Source organism: Abramis brama, assembly GCF_963993115.1.
Source record: "Abramis brama genome assembly, chromosome: 22".
NCBI lineage: Eukaryota > Metazoa > Chordata > Actinopteri > Cypriniformes > Leuciscidae > Abramis > Abramis brama.
In genome coordinates, this window is record NC_139984.1 from 34,316,435 (window position 1) to 34,331,415 (window position 14,981).

General features: G+C 43.7%; 1 protein-coding gene across 3 annotated transcripts in view; it reads right to left on the minus strand.

Moving 5' to 3' along the window:
• ccdc171 (coiled-coil domain containing 171) overlaps positions 1-14,981 on the minus strand; it is a 26,683-nt gene continuing 11,702 nt past the window's right edge. For all 3 annotated transcript variants that reach the window (XM_084098099.1, XM_084098098.1, XM_084098097.1), the window contains exons 9-24: positions 14,716-14,896; positions 10,822-10,912; positions 9,578-9,651; positions 8,613-8,702; positions 8,343-8,522; positions 8,041-8,208; positions 7,808-7,963; positions 6,066-6,564; positions 4,248-4,420; positions 3,538-3,663; positions 3,072-3,257; positions 2,668-2,813; positions 1,713-1,767; positions 1,011-1,133; positions 579-671; positions 1-436 (exon numbers count right to left, since the gene is read on the minus strand). In XM_084098099.1, the coding sequence (XP_083954225.1) occupies positions 374-436; positions 579-671; positions 1,011-1,133; positions 1,713-1,767; positions 2,668-2,813; positions 3,072-3,257; positions 3,538-3,663; positions 4,248-4,420; positions 6,066-6,564; positions 7,808-7,963; positions 8,041-8,208; positions 8,343-8,522; positions 8,613-8,702; positions 9,578-9,651; positions 10,822-10,912; positions 14,716-14,896 (2,404 nt within the window). In that variant the 3' untranslated portion in view covers positions 1-373. The remainder of the gene's footprint in view (positions 437-578; positions 672-1,010; positions 1,134-1,712; positions 1,768-2,667; positions 2,814-3,071; positions 3,258-3,537; positions 3,664-4,247; positions 4,421-6,065; positions 6,565-7,807; positions 7,964-8,040; positions 8,209-8,342; positions 8,523-8,612; positions 8,703-9,577; positions 9,652-10,821; positions 10,913-14,715; positions 14,897-14,981) is intronic.

The window sequence follows — 14,981 nt, forward strand, 5'->3', positions numbered from 1 at the left end:
TTTGATCACAGGAATAAATCACACTTTACTGTATATTCACACAGAGAACAGATGATTTACACTGGAGTAATATTCACTATTTTTACTGTATTTTTAAAAAACATAAACTCAGCCTTGATGAGCAGAAGAGACTCTTTCAGAAACTTTACAAAAGTCTTAATGATTCCAAACTCCTGGCCAGTATTGTACAGTATATTTAGAAAGTCGACAGTGATGCAGACTTCAGGTGCGTCCCATCTTACCCCACTCTGTGTGTGTGTAAATGAGCGTGAGAGACATTAGCTTCAACAAACCACTGGAGATTTAATAATGTCACTAATAAACATCATCATCCTCAGGGAAAGAGAAGATGAAGATGATGAAGATGAGCTCCTCAGGGCTTCCTCCTCACACACATCCCATAATCCTCCTCTGCTGGCGGCCCACAGGACGAAGACTGCACACACAACACAACACACACGTTTCCCAAAATAAAAACAATGAAAAACAATTAAAATAATGAAGTTAACTCCAGTAATGAAGTGAACCCCCAGTGGAGTTAACGAGATCTGATAATCAGGACTGAGAGTGTTCCTCACCGGCTCACAGCTGACGGGACACGCGTGTGATGAGGTCGGCCTCTCCTTCCAGCGGGTCAGCTGATTCAGCTCCAGGAAACGCATCACCAAACGCTACACACACACACACACACACATTAGTTCTTCACACTGAACGGTAGTGTAGTGAATGCAACATGGGACATCATTTACGACTCTTAGTTCACAGTCATCTCTGGGGAAGGAGCATGTGACCGTTCATGATGTCATCGAGTAAACGCTTAGTAGAGAGAGAGCGTGTCATAATCTGAAGCCACGCCCACACCGGGGGGGAACAGTCCCACCGCCATTGCCTGAAGCTGCCTCGTCATTTCTGACTTATAGCAAAAAACAAAACAGTGCAGCTTCAGGCAATGGCGGTGGGACTGTTCCCCCCCGGTGTGGGCGTGGCTTTAACACCTGTGCTGTCTGTACCTGGCACGCTTCTCTCTCTGGGTTTCCCATGATGCTCTGCGAGTCTGAGGGCATGACACACATTCTGGAGAGCTGGAGGGAGAAGTCATCCTGAGACGCTGTTCTGGACTGGAGGACCTTCATCTGAGAGACAGAGACATCGTGAGGCATTCAGACATGCGAGAGTGTGTGTGTGAGTGAGTGTGAGTGAGTGTGTGTGAGTGAGTGTGTGAGTGAGTGAGTGAGTGAGTGAGTGAGTGAGTGAGTGAGTGAGTGAGTGTGAGTGAGTGAGTGAGTATGATTGTGTGTGTGTGAGAGTGAGTAAGTATGAGTGTGTGTGAGAGAGTGAGCGTGTTTGTGTGAGTGAGTGTGAGTAAGTATGAGTGTGTGTGTGTGTGAGAGTAAGTATGAGTGTGTGTGTGTGTGAGAGTGTGAGTGAGTAAGTATGAGTGTGTGTGAGTGTGTGTGTGTGAGAGAGTGAGTGTGTGTGTGTGTGTGTGTGTGTGTGTTAGTATGAGTGAGTGTGTGTGAGAGTGTGTGAGTGAGTGTGAGTAAGTATGAGTGTGTGTGTGTGTGTGTGTGTGTGAGAGAGTGAGTAAGTATGAGTGTGTGAGTGAGTGAGTGAGTGAGTGAGTGTTTGTGTGTGAGAGTGAGTAATTATGAGTGAGTGAGTGTTTGTGTGTGAGAGTGAGTGAGTGTGAGTGTGTGTGTGTGTGTTCCTGCCTCTTTCAGACGCTCCTCCACACACTTCATGTAACTCATCAAAGACTCTTTATTCCTGCAAACACAAACAACCTGTTCAAGATCTGGAGTGAACAGCAGGAAACTTGACGAGTGTGTGTGTGTGAGTGTGTGTGTGTGAGTGAGTGTGAGTTTGTTTTCATGACAACTGAGGACATTTTTATGATAACACACCTGCAAATGAGGACACTCGGGAAAATAGGTGATATATGAGGACATTTTGGGGGTCCTCATTTTTCAAATGGCTTTAAAAACATACTAAGCAGTGTTTTTTTTTATGTAAAAATGCAGAATGTTTCCTGTGATGGGTAGGTTTAGGGATAGGGGCAGTGTAGGGGGATAGAATATACAGTTTGTACAGTATAAAAACCATTACGCCTATGGAATGTCCTCACAAATCACATAAACATGGCTGTGTGAGTGTGTGTGTGTGTGTGAGTGTGTTATGGCGCTTTTCCACTACACAGTACAGGCTCGCCTCGACGCGACTTTGTTTGGTTTTCCACTGTGTAAAAGTTGTACCTGTATCTGCCTCCACCTCCGGCGAGGTTCTGAGGCGATACTAAAATGTGACGTGAAAACACGGCAGACTGCTGATTGGCCAGAGAGAATCGTCACTATTCACTGCGTCATCACTGCACGCGCCAGAAATAAATATAAAAAACAGCAAAAACAGCAAAAACAAAAACAGCATACGCTCGATTTCCTCCATTGCCCTGTGTGTGTGTGGGTAGCGGGTGTGTCTCGTGTAGAAGATTAAGTCACGGCAGTTTCCTGCGGCGTCGCTACGACGACCAGGTACTATTGTGGAGGTACTATCTGCAGTGGAAAACGGAGCGAAAAGCGAGCCGAGCCGATGGTACTGGTAATGGAAAAGCGCCATTAGAGAGCGTGTGTGTGTGTTACTTTGCTGCGGTGTACAGTGTGTGTGTGTTACTTTGCTGCGGTGTACAGTGTGTTCTCTGCGCTGATGATGTTGCGCTGCAGCTCCTGGTTCTCCTGCTGTGATTGGCTGAGCTGTTTCCTCAGCGAGCGCAGCGACTGATCCTTCCTCCTCAACTCCAGCTTAGCGTCCGACAAACTCTGAGCACACAACAAGAGTCTCAGTCATTCCTCACTCACACTCTGATGAGACTTTTCTGGCCTGGTTTCCATCAAAATAAAGTCAGAAAACGTCTCGAGGCCCTTAAACCAGCGTCACATACTTACAGATATTGTTATAATTTACACAAAAAAAGAACAGTTTTAAACATTGATTTTTTTATTTATTTAGATAAAACTACATGTTTGTTTGTGTGTGTGTGTGTGTGTGTGTGCGTGTGTGTGTGTGTGTGTGTGTACCTGCACAGCCTGTGCGAGCGTGCGGTCCTTCTCCAGCTCGTCCCCCGTGTGCAGCTCCATGCTGAGGCCCAGTTGCTGCAGCTGAGAGGCCTGGTCATGCAGGAGAGCCTGAGCGCGCAGCTCCCTCTGGAGGGCACAGCTGAGCTCCTCACACACTCGCTCCAGCTGCGGGAGGGGGGCACACGCCTAACACACACACACACACACACGCACACACAGAATATATAGTAAATTGTAATTTATTCCTGTGATCAAAGCTGTATTTTCAGCATCATTACTCCAGTCTTCAGTGTCACATGATCCTTCAGAAATCACTCTAATATGATGATTTGATGCTCAAAATAAAGTGCAGTAAACACAAACTATTTGCGCTACAAACCAGTGTGTTTATGGTATGATAACTAAAATATGATAGCAAATACCAGTTTGCAACATCGATGTGATGGTGTGTGTGCGTCTGACTCACGGTGTGTGTGCCTCTGCCGGTGTGTGTGTGTTTGAGCTCCCGTCTCAGGTTCCTCCGCTCCACCTCCGCTGAATGCAGTCGCTGCGTGAACTCCAGGATGTGCTTCTGAAGAGACGCCATCAACATCTACACACACACACACGCATTACAGCGACATCTCGAGGGCGGGGCCACCTGTCACTCACATGAGATCCACCAATAGCAAACCACAATCATCCAATCAATTCCACACAGACAAAATCAAGCCCCGCCCACATCTGTTCTTGTTCAAGTAAGCAACAAGCAGGGCCAAGAAACACTAGTTTCTTAAAAAAAATGTTTGTCATTAAACCACCCAGCACTAAAATATTAACACATTGTATAGTGCTTTCATTTCATGTAATATATATTGCTATAAACAATAATATATCTTATTGTGTGTATATATATATTTTATATAATTGTTAAAACCATTCCGCATAATTCCACAGATTTTTCCACAAATTCAGCACAGAAATCACCAAGTCTGCAGATTCTGTGTGGCCCTGAATACGAGAGGCCAGTGCTGTATGGTGAATGATGTTGTGCAGTGATACATAGAACTGTTGGGTGAAGCGGCCATTATCGTGAATAAAACACAGCTATTGACCAATCAGAATCAAGGACTGGAACTAACCGCTTATTAATCGGATATACGTCGCTCTAGTGTAACTTCCCTTTCATGCGAGTACCTTGCTGTTCCAGTAGCTGTGTTTGGTGTTCTGCGAGTGGAGTCCGTCACGCAGTCGCCGTGCCAACGAGTCCTTCCCATAATGCCCTGCGCACTGAGAGTCCACGTCCCACAGCAGCCGCTCCAACATCTTCCTGCACCCGCTCTGAGCCGCTGACATCACTCCAGCCGAGCCTGACGGTCACATGATCAGCGTTACAGCAATAGGTAACTCAGCCGATAGCGACAATAACTGCTTTATTCGGCCGATAGCGACAATGACAGCTTTAATCGGCCGATAGCCACAATAACTGCTTCATTCGGCCGATAGCGACAATAACGGCTTTATTCGGCCGATAGCGACAATGACAGCTTTAATCGGCCGATAGCGACAATAACCGCTTTATTCGGCCGATAGCCACAATAACTACTTTATTCGGCCGATAGCGACAATAACTGCTTCATTCGGCCGATAGCGACAATGACAGCTTCATTCGGCCGATAGCGACAATGACAGCTTCAATCGGCCGATAGCGACAATGACAGCTTTAATCGGCCGATAGCGACAATGACAGCTTTAATCGGCCGATAGCGACAATGACAGCTTTAATCGGCCGATAGCGACAATAACCGCTTTATTCGGCCGATAGCGACAATGACAGCTTCAATCGGCCGATAGCGACAATGACGGCTTTATTCGGCCGATAGCGACAATGACGGCTTCAATCGGCCGATAGCGACAATGACGGCTTTATTCGGCCGATAGCGACAATGACGGCTTCAATCGGCCGATAGCGACAATAACCGCTTTATTCGGCCGATAGCGACAATGACAGCTTTATTCGGCCGATAGCCACAATGACAGCTTTAATCGGCCGATAGCGACAATGACGGCTTCAATCGGCCGATAGCGACAATAACCGCTTTATTCGGCCGATAGCGACAATGACAGCTTTATTCGGCCGATAGCGACAATGACAGCTTTATTCGGCCGATAGCGACAATGACTGCTTCAATTGGCCGATAGCGACAATGACGGCTTTAATCGGCCGATAGCGACAATGACAGCTTTAATCGGCCGATAGCGACAATGACAGCTTTATTCGGCCGATAGCGACAATGACGGCTTCAATCGGCCGATAGCGACAATGACGGCTTTATTCGGCCGATAGCGACAATGACGACTTCAATCGGCCGATAGCGACAATGACTGCTTCAATCGGCCGATAGCGACAATGACGGCTTTATTCGGCCGATAGCGACAATAACAGCTTTAATCGGCCGATAGCGACAATAACAGCTTTATTCGGCCGATAGCGACAATAACTGCTTTAATCGGCCGATAGCGACAATAACAGCTTTATTCGGCCGATAGCGACAATAACTGCTTTATTCGGCCGATAGCGACAATGACGGCTTCAATCGGCCGATAGCGACAATGACGGCTTTAATCGGCCGATAGCGACAATTACAGCTTTAATCGGCCGATAGCGACAATAACAGCTTTATTCGGCCGATAGCGACAATGACTGCTTTATTCGGCCGATAGCGACAATGACGGCTTCAATCGGCCGATAGCGACAATAACTGCTTTAATCGGCCGATAGCGACAATAACAGCTTTATTCGGCCGATAGCGACAATAACTGCTTTAATCGGCCGATAGCGACAAAAACTTCTTTAATCGGCCGATAGCGACAATAACAGCTTTATTCGGCCGATAGCGACAATAACTGCTTTAATCGGCCGATAGCGACAATAACTGCTTTAATCGGCCGATAGCGATTATTGTCTGGTACATCGGTGCATCAGTTGAGTGTGTGTGTGTGTGTGTTTCTCACTGGTTCTGCTGATTTCCTCCTGGACTTCCTCCATGCACGTGTTCACGAGCTCGATCAGCGGAGCGGACGTGAGCGTCTTCATCACCCTGTCCTCCTCCTCCTCTCTCACACACACCTCGCTCACACACACCTGCGGCCCGACGCCCATCGCCACCCTGAACATCACGCCGGAGCCGCGTCCCAGAGCGCGCAGACGCCCGGCCGCTAGCACAGCGATGGCGTAGCGCCGAAACCTGCCGCGACCTTTGACCCCGGGCTCGCCGAGCGCGTGCAGGAGCTTCATGACCTCAGTCTTCATGGTGTCCGCGTCACTCACTCGTTCCTGCAGCACGAGCTTCTGCCACGCTAGCAAACACACCTGCCTCCGCAGCGCGCGCACACACCCCGCTAGCAGCCCGCACGCCGCACACAGACGCATCACTTCCTGTCTCTGCTCGGACTGAGCGCGCTCCAGCGAGTGGACACGCCCCTCTGACCGCTCCAGCTGAACACGGAGATCCTGCAGAGATAGAGGGACAGTATTTTAGTTTTTATGTGTAGTAATTTGAAGATAATGCAGTGGGAGTTCTTCTCTATATCAGTGTTCCTGAACGCCTCCACTGTATCTTGAGTTTCTCCCGGGAACGAACACGTCATTTAAACATCTTTCCCTCGCGGGTCAAAATGACCCAAAGCCCTAAAATTATACTTTTTTTTTTTTTTTGTCCAGAAAGCTTATTTTATTTCATTTTGATCATATTTTTAAATGCAATTTTTTTGTTATATTTACCTTTAAATTACTAGATTTGATCAATTAATAAATACTAATTTAAGCACATTCCTCACATTCTTTCAACTTAAAATGAAAATAACTCACAATTTCATGCGTAACCCTTTTAATTCAGCTCAAAATATCTTACATTGTGTGTCTCTGCCGACCTCTCGTGGGAAATAAATAATATAAGATGATATTTCATGACTCTAGATGGCCTTATATCTCTATATGAGCAAATGAGCTGTTCCTCTGGGTCCTAAAGTCAGTTCAGTGTGCATTCAGATACACATGTAGACATTATAAAATAATTTTTTGGTAAAGTTTGCGCATTTTTAGGTTTTTCTGTGAACTGAAGCATTCCTCGCACTCCATTCATTCCTAAGGGGTCAAATTGAGCCGAGAGGGAAGGATTTGTTACTATTTTAAATTTCAACCATAAAACTCCATGAATCCATTAATTTTTTTGAGTGTATTCGTGGTTCAAGTGCAACAAAAGTCCTCTGATGAACAGTCAATTTTTAACATAAAAAAAAAAAAAGTTTCGGGTCAAAATGACCCGAGGGAATCATGACACGGGTTAAATAATTCATGCGCAGAATAAAGGGGCGGGGCCTGGTTGAGTTAGTTAGTAGTGTGTTAAACTGGCGGTTATGGTAAGGGGCGGGACTTTCCCAAACACACTCGAAGCGCTCGACCAATCACAACACACTGATCCAGCTGACCAATCAGAGCACAGTGTGCTTTCAGAAGGAGGGGCTTCATAGAGACAGGAAGTAAACAGAGCGTTACTGACAGACTGGGAAGAGAGGAGCCGCAACAATGGAGAATATGAGGAGAATAATCAACATTCACGCAGGAAAACCTGAAAACATCATCAAGACTTTGAGAAGAGGCACAATATGGGCTCTATAAAGCCAGATGTGAAAATGTAACCACTGATAGAAATTTAAGTCGAGTAGTAAATCAGTGACAGTGAGAGTGTGTGTACCTGTGTTTTCAGCTGCAGCTGGTGGATGAGGTGTGTGTGTTGCGTGTTGAGATCTTCTCTCTGTTTGACCCAGCTCTCCTCTCTCTGTCTCATCTGTGCGCTCACACTCTCCAGCGCTGCCGACTTCCCCTCACACACACTCTCCAGACACGACACCTGACACACACACAACCTCTCAGACGTCAGGACTGTACAACATCTACAACACACCTTTCCCACAAGCCCCTGCTCACCTTCTGATTGGCTGCGGAGAGGTCAGAGGTCAGTGTGTCCATGTGCTCCTGCACCAGCGCACTAAGCTCCGCCCACGAGAAGCTTCCCAGCATGCAGTGCGGCGGCGTCACCAGCACACACCCGGCGAGCATACGCTGATAGAGTGTGTGCAGGAACGCCAGTTTCTCCTAAACACAACAATAAAAGCACTTTATGAGCCGATTAAACCCTAATGAAGGAACAAACACTGAGAGTGTAAGTGTGTGAACCTGACAGTGCTTATTTACTTTATTTAAGTAACAAGTTGTGTTAGTGCTGGTACCTGACAGTCGTTGTGATGCTGCTGCCGCAGTGTGTTCATCTGTGTGTGTGTGTGTGTGTGTTGTGCTTTCTCCTCCTGAAGCTGCTGAGAGAGTCTGCGCAGTTCGACTGCAGCGTCCGAGACACAGGCACGCAGACGCTTCACCTCCTCCGTCACACACACACCGCGAGCCTCACACTCCTGCACACGGACAGAAGAAAGACCATCATCTCATCAGACTCAACATCCTCTCACTTCATCATCAGAACAACGACACACACACACACACACCTGGAGGTTCATCTGGAGATCCGTGATCGTTTCATCCTTCTGTCTGATCTCGTCATTCAGCTTCTGCATCACTATCACAGACTCCTGCGACTGCACACACACACACACACACGCACACGCGCACGCACACGCGCACACACACACACACACACACACACACACACACGCGCACACACACACACACACACACACATGCACACGCGCACACACACACACACACACACACACACACACACGCACACACACGCGTACACACACACACACACGCACACACACACACACGCGCACACACACACACACACACACACACACACACGTACATTTTACATACATTTCCAGAACATAAATCTGAATATTGGATCAAAATTCTTGTTTAATTTTGTTGACATATTAAAGTATTTAATCGAGGGGATTCTGGATCTCTTTTTATCACTGCATAAATAAAAAAGCACTATTAGAAGACGAGAAAAATACACTTTCACCGTGTTTTTTAGGAATGAAATGTCAGATAAACTAGTGTGAGTGATATATGAACAAACCCCTCAGTAAAAATATATGTAATATGTGAATTTTGTTGTGTGTAAGTGTCACTGAAGTGGAAAAAGCTCTTTTATAAACACAGCCTTTAGAGATGTGTGTCGTTACTGAAGTCTACAGATGCACACAGAGAAAGTGCACAAAAATAAACACTAAAAAGTGCATTTGCTGACTGAAGTCACACTCGTCACACATGCCTTATTCTAGCCCAGGCTGAGACGTCAGCGGAAACACTTAAATGTTTGCATTGTTCATGTGTGAGCTCGACCGCAGCCACACACAGTTCATGAGCTCACTGTGTTCAAGGACACAGTCCAGCGAAGTCTTCATCAGGGCTCGGCTAATCCCTTCAGTGCTTTACATGCGCATTAGCACAAGACTTTAAAGCAGGTTTATGGTGTGTGTGTGTGTGTGTGTGTGTGTTGTACCTGTGTGCTGTAGTTGTGTAGCGTTCGCTGCAACACGTCCATTAGAGCAGAAGCGTTGTGTTTACATCCCTCCTCTACAAAACACACACACACACACATAGTAGCAAACAGGAAGATAACAGTGTTCATCAGCGTTGGGGAAAGTTACTTTTAAAAGTAATGCGTTACAATATTGCGCTACTTCCTAAAAATAACTCATTAAGTTATAGTTGTATAGTATACTCGTATAGTTGCTTTAGGGGAAGTAATGCGTTATGTTTCTTCTTCTCACCGATCTAAGGATCTCTGTGTTTGTTTAACGCATTCAACAACATATCCTGTAAAACACCCATCTTCTCTTTCTCTTAAAGTCCCCCTGTGGTGAAAATCCAGCTTTTAATGTAGTTTATGTGTCTATGTGGTGTTTTTAATGTGCTTTAAGACAAACCATGTGTAAATTCATAAGTCGACACCATTGCTGAGTATTTCCTCCTTAAAACTGCAGTGAACCAAAGACAGTCTCAAAAACACGCTTTGAAATCGCTGGTGTTTCTGACGTCACAAACTACCTTGTAACCAATCAGATCAACGTGTGATCGTCAACCAGTGGATCTCTGAGCTGAGTGAGTGAGTGGAGGCGGGGCTCATTTGCATATTCATAGAACCGCGCATACTAAATGAAGCTGTCGAGTTACATTCAAGATATTTTAAGAAATGAAGACATTCTTTTCAAGGAAAAACATTTAAATATGTCATTTTGGTGATCAAAGATGAGTTTTAAGGGGTTCAGTTGTTGACTACAGAGGGACTGAAAACACATTTAGAACATATTTTATATATTTTGAGCACTTTAAATATTTCCTGAGCCCATACAGAATATCTCTTAACATTACGGGTTACATTACCTTGTAATATGTTGGAGAATAGAGATAATTCTAATGAATTAATAAAGCAAATTAATTTAACTGAAAAAAAATGTGCATTACTTTTTTAAAAAAGTAACTAAAATATGAATGTGACATTTATAAAGTAATGCGTTACCTTGCTCATTAAATGAAAACAGTAATCCGATTACGTGACACAAGTTACCCCAACACTGGTGTTCATTTAGCAAAGTTCATCAATTATGAAACAAATTGAATTTCAGCTGTAAATCAACAGAAGACAACCGTGACATCACTCAGATCCGCTCAGTGTGGATCATTAGCAGTGGCGTCATCTGACCTCAGTGTGTGTGTGTGTGTGTGTGTGTTCTGTTCACTGACCCGTGTTGTAAGTGTGTGTCGCCCCCTGCTGTTGATACTGGTGTACCACCTGATCAAGATCACTCAGCACACTGTCATACGACTCCTGCACCTAAAACACACACACACACACACACACACACACACAAATGGGGGGGGGGGGGGGGGGATTTGGCTGGTTATTATTTGAAACTGCAGTATAATACATTAAATCAATTTGCAAAAATGATATTGGCACGTCGCAGATGTAAGAGACGCGAGAGAATAATAGAAGAGAATAAATGAGACACACACAGTCAAACCAGAGTTTATTCAGACTCCTTCAACATTCCTCACATTATCTCAGTTTATTCGCTATAGTTTAGAGAATGGTAATAAATATGAGCAGAACTCAGTTGATATTTGACTGGTTTTGTCCGTCCTTCTGTTAGACTGTCTCACACATGAATTATGTTGAATATCTGTCAGCTGTTAAATTTAACTACACAATTAGACTAGATGTACCGCATGGTGGTACAAAATATGACCGCCGCTCAGGCCTGCACTGGCTTTCCACAAAAATAAATGACGTGGAGCAATTTGGCTGTATTGCGTGTTTATGTATATACCTAAAAAAAGTAGTAGTATGTGCATGTCTGTCTGTGTGTGTGTGTATGTGTGTGTGTTTGTGTATGTGTGTGTCTGTGTGTGTGTGTGTGTCTGTGCGTGTATGTATGCGTGCGTACATGTGTGTGCGCGTGTGTGTCTGTGTGTGTGTCTGTGCATGTGGATTTGTATGTGTGTGTGTATGGGTGTGTGTCTGTGCGTGTGGATGTCAGTGTGTGTGCATGCTTGCGTTTGTTTGTATTCCTGCATGTGTGTGTGTGACAGTTAGGGTTGCCAACTTCAGAAAAGGAAAATGCGGGACAATCGTGGTTATTTATAGGAAAATGAGGGACACTCAAAATATTTGTACTGTATCACACAGTGTACGTCATTTCAGTGTCTGCAGTTAAGTTTGTGTTTAAAAGGTTATCAGACATAAACACATTTGTATTGCTTAACCTATTTATGTATTTAATTCTAAAAATAATTTTAATGTCATACATGAAAAAAGTCACATTACAAACAAACCATAGTTCAAAATAACAGCATTTATCTAAAATACAAAGCTTTTTTAACATTATACACTAGGCTTACAGTTCAAAAGTTTGGGGTTAGTAAGATTATTTTTTGGGAAAAAAAATAAAGAAAGTAATTGCCTACTTTTATTCAGCAAGGATGCATTACATTAATCAAAAGTGACAGTTAAGATAATGTTACAAAAGCTTTCTATGTACTTTCTAAAAGCTTTAAATCATTAATAATAATCAGAAATGTTTTTTGAGCATATTATTCCCTCAGGTAGATTACATGTTTTCTTGCGTGGCTGGATGTTAGACTCATGAACAATAATCACGTTGTTTGCATTCGCCAAAATTGATTAGCCGAAATCAAAACGTGGACAGTGAAAGGAAATTACCGTTAGCGCGAGACGAGTCCGGCTTGAAGCGGAAGCGACCAGACGGCAGAGGATGTTCGCAAATCAAACAATGATTTGTCTCAAAACAGTGATTAAAAAAAGCTGTGATTGGATGATGACAGGTGTCGGTGATCATTCTCAAGTGTCGTGGTCAGCACTGCTCTGCCCTACAAAGGCAAAAGACCTTAAGTCGCTAGAGTGTGGAACTGAGAAAAATGATTTTAAAGATTTTTAGTTGTCCCGTCAAATTAATTATAGGTAGGACACTGTAAATCTGGCAAATAGATGTTTTAGTAATGGAAATTATATACATAAAAAAATCTTGAGCTCAAACTTGACTTTTGACCACTATTTTAAAGTTACTGTACTCTGCCTTTGTATTGTCAGCAAAAAGTGAGAAATCATGCCATGGCAAAAGGCAGTAACTTCCACATTATCAATATTTGGTTGCTGATCACCATTAACAAAATCATAGTAACACCTGTATAAAATCTACACTGTTAAAAAAATCTGTAGAAATTACAGTATTATTGGCAGCTGCTTGCCAGTAACTTACTGTAGATTTAAATTGATGTTATTTACTGGCAACAGTTTGTTCAAAGTTAAATGAACATTAAACATTAACAAGTCTTTATCTTTACAGAATAAAACTAAAATAACAGCCTCATGCAAAGCATTCTGGGAACCAAAATCTGAAGGAAAAAAACAGAAAAAGGTTGATGAAGATTTCTGGTTCCCAGAATGCTTTGCATTAGGTTGTTATTTTATAGTTTTATTCTGTAAAGACAAAGACTTGTTAATGTTTAATGTTCATTTAACTTTGAGCAAACTGTTGCCAGTAAATAACATCGATTTAAATCTACAGTAAGTTACTGGCAAACAGCTGCAAAACTACAGCAAATTTTTTACAGTGTGTGATCATGGCATTTATTTTGTATGATTTACAATTATTTATAGCCATCTACTTATTGCTATCCTGTGCTTTGGTTGCATTCTGATGGCATTATTAATACATTTGACATGACAAAATACCTCCATAGATATATTATTTAGGGCGGGGCTGAAGGGGCCGGCGAAGTTTTGGCAATCTGCCAGCTAGATGCATGAGTGTTTCAACCAGGTCCAGTACCCAAACTGAGTGAGGCGGGGCTTTAATTCTTGGTTGTATTCATCTGATACGGCAATGTGTAACGTTTTTCTGTCAACTCTGCATAATCCTTCGCGATCGATATCGCACGTTTGTGACGGCGGGTTCAGACCATACTAAATGTTCTGACCGCAGGACAAAGCTCTGATGACATCAGAACGGCAGCTGTACAAAGTACACAGGCTACACCGTAATTTTAATATTAATGGACATTAAAACAAAGGCAGATAACCGTACAATCTGGTAGGTAGCATTATTTGATAGAACACTGGCACAGTAACTTCATATTGACACACAGCCAAACAAAGGCAGAGTACCGTACCTCAATTTCGAGCATTCCAAAACAAAGCCAAAGAGCGGTAACTGATGTCACGGTGTTCTGCCTTTGTTTCTCATGGGCTTTTGGAAGTTACTGTTAAGACAACTCATTATTTTCTCGAAAAAAGAAAGATATTTCTCAAGATACTTATCCACATGATAAAGGAGGTCTTGAATGTGCCAAAAATATAAATAACTCATTTTCGACCAAAAACGAAGTTACGGTCTTTTGCCTTTGCACGGCACTGCTGCTGTTGCTGTTGTATCAGTCAGTGGTTTATCAGCTTGTCAAAAAACGGGACACGGGAGGTCACGCAAGGGACAAATAAATTAGGCCCAAAATGCGGGACGTCCCGCCTAATTCGGGACAGTTGGCAACCTTAGTGACAGTATCATCCTAAACCAGCAACCCTTCGCTCAACACCACCATCTACAGGCCGATGAGTGTACAGTCACTAAATGTGCACATAAATGAATTTATTTTATACCCCCCCATGGATGAAATTCTACGAAACTTAGCATACCCCCAGAGGATGTCAAGTTAATCATACACATGAAATATGGTGCAGTTCTGAACATCTCAACTGAAGATAGGGGCGATTAAAGCAGAATAATATTGCATTTTCATTTTTTATGGGAGGGGCGCAAATCACAAATGAGTGATTATGGGCTAGGTTGATGTGGGCCCTTAAGAGCAACATACCATACAAATTTCTTCATCCTCGGTGCCACGGTTCAGGTAGTTATTTACAAAACATGATCAGGTCAAAGTGTCCGAATCATTTTTACTGGTAGTCTCTGAATGAAGAGTCACAGTTTACTTTATTCTGCTCTCCTCACTTACAGAAATGAACTATAGTGTCCTGATCACACTAGTGATGATCTCTGGTGTCTGAATAATGTTTAGTTTGACTGTATGTATTGGCATGTTAGAGTCACGAGTGTTTACCCGGATGTGTTCCTGTTGTCTCTCTGAACACACTCTCTCCAGCTCCTGCAGTTTGACTGACAGCTTAACTGACTCCGCCCTCTCTTGCTCTAACTGACCAATCAGCTCAGCAGACGCAGCCTTCTCCTGATCCAGCTGGCCAATCAGATCAGTTCTCGTGGTCAAGAAGTCCTTGTCCAACCTGAACACATCATCACGCACATAAAATCTTAATTCTCAAACACACATCGCAACATCTCAACGGTCGGAAGAGGAAACACTATTAG